This window comes from Manis javanica, chromosome 1 (assembly GCF_040802235.1).
Source record: "Manis javanica isolate MJ-LG chromosome 1, MJ_LKY, whole genome shotgun sequence".
NCBI lineage: Eukaryota > Metazoa > Chordata > Mammalia > Pholidota > Manidae > Manis > Manis javanica.
In genome coordinates, this window is record NC_133156.1 from 87,979,185 (window position 1) to 87,988,951 (window position 9,767).

At 37.6% G+C, this 9,767-nt stretch overlaps 1 protein-coding gene across 7 annotated transcripts; it reads right to left on the reverse strand.

The window, feature by feature from the left end:
• Positions 1-702: 702 nt before the first annotated feature.
• ZCCHC9 (zinc finger CCHC-type containing 9) lies at positions 703-9,228 on the reverse strand. 7 transcript variants are annotated; one of them, XM_017676137.3, is made up of 7 exons: positions 9,092-9,173; positions 8,337-8,428; positions 7,570-7,960; positions 4,811-4,961; positions 4,476-4,568; positions 2,520-2,588; positions 703-1,294 (listed from the first exon to the last, which is right to left on the reverse strand). In XM_017676137.3, exons 3-7 carry the CDS (start codon positions 7,951-7,953, stop codon positions 1,176-1,178), a joined length of 816 nt encoding a protein of 271 aa, XP_017531626.1. In that variant the 5' UTR covers positions 7,954-7,960; positions 8,337-8,428; positions 9,092-9,173; the 3' UTR covers positions 703-1,175. The 7 variants fall into 7 exon arrangements, with proteins under 7 accessions (XP_017531626.1, XP_036855660.1, XP_036855668.1 ...); XM_036999765.2 differs by having other exon boundaries at positions 8,264-8,428; XM_036999773.2 differs by having other exon boundaries at positions 8,249-8,428.
• Positions 9,229-9,767: the final 539 nt, after the last annotated feature.

Genomic DNA, 9,767 nt, shown 5'->3' on the forward strand with positions numbered 1-9,767 from the left:
GTCATTTTCTGTCATGTTTTCTTCTCTCACTGAATATAAAAGAACAGCTCCTTATTAGGACTAGAACTGTTAAGTTGTGCAGACATTAAAACATAGAAAAGTGTTTCTTGTTTGGTAAATATTTTGCTTTTGAAGCATCAGCAACTAATCACAGCTATTTCCTTTAGTTACAAATGTATCCAATCATGTAAAATTCCAAATGAAACACAATCCACCAGAGTCACTCCATTAAAGAGTACAATGGGAGCCCTAAGCCTTATGAAATATATGTATTAAGTATGCATGTATTCATCAAATCAAACAAAGAAGCTAATGGGTCTCTGATTAGAGTTCTAACTCTATTATGGTGAAACTTGCATCTCATCCTGACTCATCTAAAACATGCAAACAAAATGCTACTAAGTTTGATATACAATCTGATATGTGCCCTCATACTGGTTAAGTACCCCAAACAGAATGTTGGTTGAAATTTCTTTCTTGAAAACTAAGGGCAAGCAAGAGCTGCTGTTAAATTTAGATATTCTTATATTTTAGCCCCAGTAATGTGCAATCCTTTATGTCAAAACTAAAAGAAAAATTGACCAGAATTAACCTCATCTAGGATTTATGAAAGACGATGTTTCCAAAGGGATTGTTACATGGACATTAATGTTAATGGCCAATGGCTAGTTCCATCCAGAACTAGGTATTCAGAAAAATAAGTAAATAGCAAATGAGTTTATTAAACATTTTAAAAATAGAGATTTTGTGGCAACTTACAAATAAATTTTTAATACTGATACTTTGAACCAAGAAAACAATATATCCAAAATTCTTTCCCAAATGCAAAGCAGTTACTCTGTTTAGGGGTGGTTCACATTAATGCAGAATTTGTTTTTACGGAAATGATTGTTACAAACTGACATATATAACCACTTACCTAGCTACACCTAGGTTCTATCTGTTAAAAATAGGTTATTTTAGAAAATCCAATTTAAACATTAACTTTTCTTCAGTGATTTTCTTCAGAGGTAGAAGAACTCCTTGATGGACAGAACTCAGGGAACTGGCCCCATCCAGATCATGCTGGTATCTACAATACAGGCCTCCAGGGAAGCCCAGCTCCAATTTGTGAAGTAGTCCCAGTTTCAGATGTCCCACAATGAGGTGGTAACTAATGACAGTACTAATCAGTATCAAAAATTAACAACTTTAGGTATCTTTGTTTTGGGTTTCTGTGGTTTAGGCACATCCAAAATGTCTTCATGGTCTGCGCTCATTCCCTTTGCCCAGCGACCAACTGTGACCATTTGCTCTGTAAAGGAATTAGAAAAGTCAGAATGTAAGAAAAACAGTAAATACATCCACCTAGATTGATACTGGTTTAGCAAAGGAACCAGTTTTGACATGAATAATCACAAGGCGGGAAGACTCCATTGCTAAGGAAAGTAAGCAATTCTGTAATTGATTATAATCCTTGATTTCAAGAGTACCACAGGCAATTTCTCATCACAATTAGGGAAATGTAGCAACTGCTTTGCAATGCACAAACTGATGAGAAAGCTCTTTCATTCTTTCTTGGAGTTCATCATTATAGAGTCAATGAATTCCAAGAGTCTGTAAACAGCGAGACTTATGAAGCATCAGTTTTAAATGTACAAGATTCCACCTGTAAAATTATACAACATCTGCTTGTTAGTCTTGTCATTTGGGAAGTGGCAATCCTCCCAGGAGGGAGAATTCAAATTCCACTTCCATCATTTCAGTCTTACTACCTACAATGTACTATAAGATTTCTTCTAAACAAGACTGTCAACAAGAACTCTTGGTCTTCAAATTTAAATGTTAGGGATAGGAAGTAAGGATGGGCAGACTTATTTGTGGAGTACTGTGACTACATGAAATAAAAAAGAAGTGGGCTTTTGCCCTAAGAAGCTGGGCTATCCTACTGTCATTTGAACCAAGGTAAACTAAGGTAATACTGGTCTCTACTTCCCCCTACATCTGCCACAGGTATAGTGAACATACATGAAATTTTCAATGACCAAGGGCAGTTAGTTCATTAGGAAGAAAATGTAACTGTCCAGATGCTGTGCAGCTAACACAATTTTAGTATTTTTGGCAGTTATTGCAACCAACTCTAAATCCTTCAGGTACACACAAAGCAATGCACATATGAGGATATTCAATCATAAGAATATTGAAAGCTATTTTCTCATTTCTTATTTTCTTAGTGAATGCTTTAACAAAATTGGCTCTACTATTAAATTCTTTAGCTAGCAAATATAAATGTTTATGAGTAAGATGCTTTATAAAATCAGAGTCCTATAGGGCTTACTGGTAACTTTTTTCCCACCTGAGAACAGCAACTAATGCTCAATACCATGTCTACTCTGACAGAAATAAGATTTCACTGTAGTAGGAAACCAGGTTGCTTTAATTAAAATTAACAGAGCTTCGCTGAGTTATCAATAACAACATTAGGCAAAAACACACAATACTAATGTTACCCCTTCTAAATGGATGCTCAGAAATCTCACCTGAAGTCTTACTTTCAGGGCAATCTTTCTTAAGATGTTCCACAGAGCCACAAAGTTTGCAGCAACCACCTATCAAAAAAACAGTCATTGAAGAACATTTCATACTTAACACAAGGCACTTACTGTCTCAAAGCACTTTTGTATCTTATTTGGTCCTCACCACCTTGTCAACTGCAAAGGTAGCTGGAGCCCAGAACATAGGCAGCTGCCACCATCCCTATCACTAAGTCCATTCTTCATTCCTCTTGACCCCACAGATCATTAAACTGTGCCTACCCACCCCTTCTTCAACCTGGGCTTCAGGGGAGAAGTAGGAAACAGAAGGGAGATAAAAGCAAAGGTACTTGTCTCTGGAATGTCCAATAGCCCCTACTCAGAAACCTGGATCTTAACCATGGTTAGATAGGCAAAGGTTTGTAAACTCCTGAACCTGTAAGTAAAATTTGTGTGAGATGAATTTCTTAGAAGGATATCCATAGTTTTTATCACATTCTCAAATGACCAGTGACCTCCAAAAGGGTTAGGAACCACCACTCTGCTGTACAGGTCAGATGAGAGTACAGTTACAAAAGGAATGACATTTTGTTTTAGTGCTTATTATCTGCCAGGCATCCTATCCCTAACAAAAATACTCCTTTGCCTGCTTAAGCAACATTGCAGGATTATGAATTACAACACACAGGGTTTCTGAAATGAATCTTTCAGTTAATGGTCAAACACTACTGCTTAATGGTCAGGCATTATGATCATTTCATCAGTGCCTTACTCAGAAAAATGACACTATAGGATGAAAACCTGACTGAATTCTCACTTCTGTGTGATCTGCTCCCCTTACTGCACTTTTTAGAAGTATCCAGTCATCTTGTTTGACCATCCCATCTTTGCCCATTAGTCACGTCATCTAACCTATTTCTTAACTCAAAACTGAAAGGTACTTTTGAGCATTTCCAGGCACATACCTCTTGACCACTGTAGATGCTATAGTGAAATAAGAGTCATTTAAATAATATACTTTAATTCTAACTCTTCAAGGTAAATGCCATAGTTCCCCAAATCAAAGGCACCACTGATTTTAAGATAAATTATTTTACATACTTGTCAGAAAAAAAATGCTGCCAATTATTTGGGACCCATCAGTGGTAAAAGACATTTGAGTTCAGAGATATTAAAATGTAAAAAAATGTGCATCTTAGAATCAATGAAATAGTTTTTTCATCTCCATTTTACAGATGAGGAAACTGAGATAAGAGAAGTTAAATAACTCGGCCAAAGATCCACAACTAATGAGTGGTAGTACTAGAACTACAGAGAGTCTGACTGATGCAGAAGCTATACTTTTTCACTGGACTTCTTCAAGGGAACACAGGACATGATATAAGGGGGGTCTAGAACTTGATGGTACCAGCCATCACATTAACAGATGACAACCCCTCCTTAAAGCTCTAGACAGCACAGATTTTTTTTGTGGGGACCATGATACTTGCAGAGCTAAAGTTAAGAAATTACACGATCCAGTGCCAGACAATTAACTAAGTAAAACATTCAAAAACAAAAATTACTACAAATACTGAATACTATGTACCAGCCTTCCTACCCAAAATGGTATCCTGAGATGAAATTCACAACACCATTTTTTAAATCATACATTAGTTTGAGAGAGAATTCCTTTGCTTCTGTCATATTTAAAAGTGTTTGGAACATACTCTCACAAATGATGCTGAAGTAAGTAAGCACAAAGAATTTGAAATATGCACTTTAGTTCTTTCTGATTAATGTAGCAAGTCATATTACACAAAAAGTCCAGTACATAGAAAGCACTTGATAAAAAATGCAATTCTCAAAGTTTTGTTATTTACTCAACAATTTATTCAAGAAATGATTAAGAGTACCAATTCTTAAGTCACAACTCTGAATGATAACTCATTATTTTTGACATGTAAGGGTAACAGTACTCACCATGAGCATAGAGTCCTTTGGGATTATCGGGGCAAGATCTAGACAGGTGCCCCATTTCCCCACAAACAAAACATTTTGCAAAAGGAAATTCACCTGTAAGGATTAACAGTTCTGTGTTAAGTTGCTTATGTATATTACAAGTCATGTAATTCATATAATTTTAAAGACTGAAATCATTTGTTTTAACATAACTTAAAATTTAATCTTATGATTTCAAAATATTAAATGGCACACTCATAACAAACCCCATCAAGAGAAAAAAAAAAAAACACAATTGGCTACCTACTGGCACTTCCCCATTAACCAAATCAAAAACTGATAGGAAAAAAACATACCAAGAGCTGGGTCTACATTAGCTTTGCACTTGGTTATTTCATGCTCTGTGGACCCACACCGGTAACATATTCCAGTGCCCGTATCTTGATTCTCAAGAGCAGCTGGGCAATCTGCAATCCCATGGCCAGGTTTTCTACAGTGAAAACATACCTGGGAAAACAAAATGTGAATTTCCACACTGCAAAACTATACTGGCTTTGTTATCAAAGTCTTGTTATCAAAAATATTTTTGAAACATTTCTTATTTTAAAGTTGTCTACCTCTTTGACATCTCAATATTTTATTTGTAGAAAAAAGTGTTTCTAAATCCCTAAACAAAATGAAATATCGTTTCCATTAGAGGGTCTCGGTGCTTTTGAAAACCCTCAATCCAGAAATCCATCAATCTCAGAAACAAAGTTATAAATGGCTTTGTAAAAGGTAGCTACTTCAATGAATTAAGTAAGTAGGGACTATCACTTTATTAATAGAGATGCCTGCACTAGAAAAACTGAGTTAGCTCTAGGAAACAGACAACGGCCATAAAAATGATCACTTACTGATACTTGCACTTTTAAAGTTCATATAATGAATGAATTTGGGCCAAATGATTCCACTTAAATTATGATTCAAATCATAAGATGTATTTCATATCAAAAGTATACCTTACAGTTTTTATATATTTAGTACATTCTTTAATGTTCAGAAATAAGAGGTTTCATTTTAAAAATATATACACAATACATTTTAAAGGAATAATACTAAGATGAATTATGTGGCCGCAACACAACACTTAACAATGGCTTGGTTAGTTTACATAGTACATTTACAATATACCCTAGTAATCTGGGGATATTTTTTGCTGCAGTGAATGAGAATATCAGTCCTAATCAAAGAGAGTAGATATTTAAACTATTTTGTTTAAACTGGAAAAAGGTATATACATTTCTTAGATAACAAATAGTTTTCTTTTTGTTTTTGTTTTTTGCAAAATAAGCACAGGAGTTTTAAAAAGTAAATTCAACAGGCAAAATAAAACATAGAACATTTTCCAACTACATCCCTTTTTTTTCCTGTTAATAACATATTGGAAAATAATGATTCCCTTTCTTCACTGTCTTTTACATTTAGGATGAGTTGGTCCAAACAAACAAAATGCATTTATTCTACAACTGCAGGAAAAGCTACCGCTAAAAACTGGATCACCAACATTATGAAGTCTTGAATTCCTAGTGAAGTCAAGGTGGTCTCTAGCTACCTGACAGTTCACCGGTTAGGCTTTTACCTTTAGAACCTAATCTTCACCAAATACAAATCTCTTGAATGATCTGCATATTTAATGCAGCCTTCCTACCCAAAATGGTATCCTGAGATGAAATTCACAACACCATTTTTTAAATCATACATTAGTTCGAGAGAGAATTCCTTTGCTTCTGTCATATTTAAAAGTGTTTGGAACATACTCTCACAAATGATGCTGAAGTAAGCACAAAGAGCTCCACAATGTGGAGAGCAGACCTGTACATTTCTATATCTTAATCAATTTATTAGCAATTAAGTATTTATAAGCAATGAGGTATTAAAAAAAAACAAGAAAACAAGTTGAAGGTAGGTCATAAGACATACATACTAAAGTATATACTTTAAAATAAAACATTCCTTATCTTGAAACACATTGTTTTTCCCCCTTAATTACAAACAGAAAACTTCTCTTCAAAGGTTGCAATTAAACTTTTTCAGATAGTTTGCAATTCACCATACTGCCTATGTCAATGAAATTATCTTCAAGTTAAATTGACTTAAAAAATATTTTTAAATAATTGTACAACTGAAACAAAACTATCCTGATCCGAACAGAAATGACTCCCTTTTCTATCCAAATTTATCCATAAGGATCATTTCATCAGTATTATCTCTAAATAATTACCTTTAAATATGACACTGCATAGAACTAATCCTACAAATAGAAGACACGTTTATAGAGGCTGTTTCAAACTTATATTGGTGCAAAGAGTATTCTACATTTAGTAAGTCTAATAAACAAATTGAAGTCTAAAATGACAACAAATCCTGATTCTTATGTAGTATACCGCTAGAAAATTTGGGATATTCACTTAAAGAAGGTAAAGAATCATTTCTTGTGTCTGACATAGTTTACAAATCCTGGGCTAGCCACTACAGAAATAAACCTGCAGCCCCCTGCATTCCTCTGAGTGTAATATGGGAAGGAAGCAGCAATTGTCTAGGGAGAGTTTCAATAAGTTTTAACTCTGTTGTTACTAACTGGTGTGATTTCTTCTCATGCCTCAGTTTCTCATGGAGAAAGGCAAAAGGACATCCTTTCCAAGTAACAGGAACCACACATATGTAACCTGTTGTACCTAACTCTCCTCTGTGTTTTATCTTTTTTTAAATGATTGTTTGAAAAAGGGCAACTGGAAGGCAGATTCTGAAGTCAGACAAATTCTGGGTTTGAATTTCACCTCTTCTACTAACTAGCTTTCATGAAGATACTTAACCTGTCTGCACATCAATGTTTCCTACCCATAATATGGGGTGCCACCATCTTTGCATGTAGTGTTGTTCAGATAATTTATCAGTAGGGTGCCTAGCATATAGGAGGTGCTAAAAAAGTCCCAGTACTATTACTAACCCTCAAAAGGATGTTTTACGTATTTAGTACAAACAGCAATCAGACGCTAAAATATCTATGTGTGAATTTATGAATAATAGTTTCTACCCATGTAAAGTAACATTTTGGTACAAGGGATGATCTTACCATTGCATTTTTCTTTGCTGCTTGTCTTTTTAACCTTCTTCCTTCCCGACGACTATCTTTCTTTAAAGCAACTGCAATTTCTTCCCTTACTTCCTCACTGCCTGTTGCTATCATCTCTCCATTGTGAACTATCTTTGAGTTTTGTCTTAGGTATTCCATGAATCCATTCACATCTTCATTTAAGTATTCCTTTCTCTTTTTGTTCTTTTTGTGTTTTGCTTGGGGTGTATCATTTTTAAGTGACAGCCTATTGGCATCAAGTTGTTTACTCTTTGGTATGCTTTGTTTTTTTCCCTCAAAGGATCCCTTCTTCATGTCCTCCCATGACGTTGCTTGCAAGGGTCTCTTGTTATGTGTGGTAGTAATTCGTGCCCACCTGGTCATGGTTGATCTTTAAGACAAGCATGTCTGGTTAGTCATTTAAAAAAAAAAATTACACTAAAGTTTCATGTTGTATAACATTATATCCATATGTTAAAAGTTTTAATGATTAAAACACTTAACTTCATTTAGTTATCTTTATATTTAATTCTATATTATGCTGCATAGATATGCCTGTAATGTAAATCCAGCCCTTAGTAGCTACCATACCAGTAAAACAAACACTATAAATACTTAAAATTGGAAAACAATTCATTAATTCCAAATAATTTTGTAAAACAAATCACACAGTTAATACAGTTAATGAAGTTACTCTTCTCAAATTCTGCAGTTTTCCTGGCCGTTTATCTTCCTCTCTCTAAGTCCCTGGGCTGTTTTCTTCCAACCTTTTTGCCTAGTCTGCCTTTACAACGCAAACGATTTGCACAGCATACAGAAATCTTGTCCTTTGAGGTTAAGCTTGTCATTACAACTCTTCCTGGAAAACAGATAAGTAAACCAGTGTTTACAGTCACAGATGATACCGGATCTTCTCTAGAGTATAAGCTACTGCCAGTCCAGTAGCTTCAAATCATCCTCAATTATTAAATCGCAACCTCTTGGGGCAGCATTTCTAGGGTGCACCAAAGTAGGGTTTAAACTTCGGTTCCTGCCACGGAAACATCCCTTCAACACAAGGTAGGGGATGAGTCATGAATAAGTGTGGGACGCTCCACACCGCTTTACCCCAACGCGCAGACCCAAGTTATTGCAGATCCCACAACTGTCCCACTGAGGGCAGGAACTATTTAAAGGTGGATTATCTCTCCTTTGAGTACGTGAGAGGGCGGAAGCGCTGGGTATCACGGCCGAATCCGCGGAGCCCAGTAGCACGGCGGGCCCCGGTAGAGCTGGACGCACCGGCCCAGGCCCAGGCCCAGGCCCAGAGCCCTCGGCTGAGGCGGGTCCCCGCGCCGCACCCTCGGTAGGCCGCGTAGCCTGAACCTCCTGCCCCACCGGGCAACGGGATCTCCTGGGCACCTAGCAACAAGTTCCTCAGCCCTCCCGCCGGGGCCCAAGGAACGAACAACGGGATGCTACGGCATCTGGGGGCCCAGAGGCCCAGGAGCCCCATCTCGCTTCGCCGAGCGCACCGTCTTACCGAGCACGAATCCTCCAGAGCAGCTGAGTTAGCGAGCCAGAGATGCCCGTACCCCTGCGGCGGCGACGGAACTCGGGACCGGAACACGTCATCCCGAGAGAGCATCACTTCCGGCGGACAAGGCCGGGGCCGGCGCCGGGTAGCGGAGATGGGTGCTGAGGTCTCTTCTCGGGTGGGTAAAAGTGGTTGAGTTAATGTTTGTGGAGCGCCTAGCGTTTGAAGAGCGCTGCGCCAGACGCTAGAGACGCACAGGTGAAGAGTGCTCAGTCTGTGCTGTCTGGAACTCAGTTTAGTGGGCAAGATGGACGGGAGTGTCGGTGGGGTGGGAGAAACCCGCAAAGGCTTCCTCGAGAAGGACCTTTTAACTAGACTTCGTAAAACAAAAGTCTGGTGCAATTGGCGGCGGGAAGTAGTTGCAGGCTTTCCGAACAGATGTAAGGTGAACGTATTAGCCTAATGGGAGAGGATCACTACGATAGATATCTAGGGCCCTGTTGGGTGGAGGGCGATACCTCAAGGTCCTCCTCAGTGCTATTAGACATTCATTTGAAATATCAGACTTTGCCAGAGTTCTCTTATGAAGAGGAAAACACCAGTCTCCTGAACAATTCATTATCTCAATAACATCTCTGTGGTATTACATCCTCAGTAGGACCACTATTCCAGCTCCATCATT

Bases quoted from the DNA above. Each gene is read 5' to 3' on its own strand.
- ZCCHC9 (XM_017676136.2), bottom strand. From the start codon at position 9,183: ATGACGTGTTCCGGTCCCGAGTTCCGTCGCCGCCGCAGGGGTACGGGC. The intron at 4,962-7,569 runs GTAAGATCATCC...TTGTTTTCCCAG, and splicing joins CAGCAAAGAAAAATGCAATG to GTATGTTTTCACTGTAGAAA. The intron at 1,295-2,519 runs GTGAGATTTCTG...ATTCCTTTACAG, and splicing joins CCCTGAAAGTAAGACTTCAG to AGCAAATGGTCACAGTTGGT.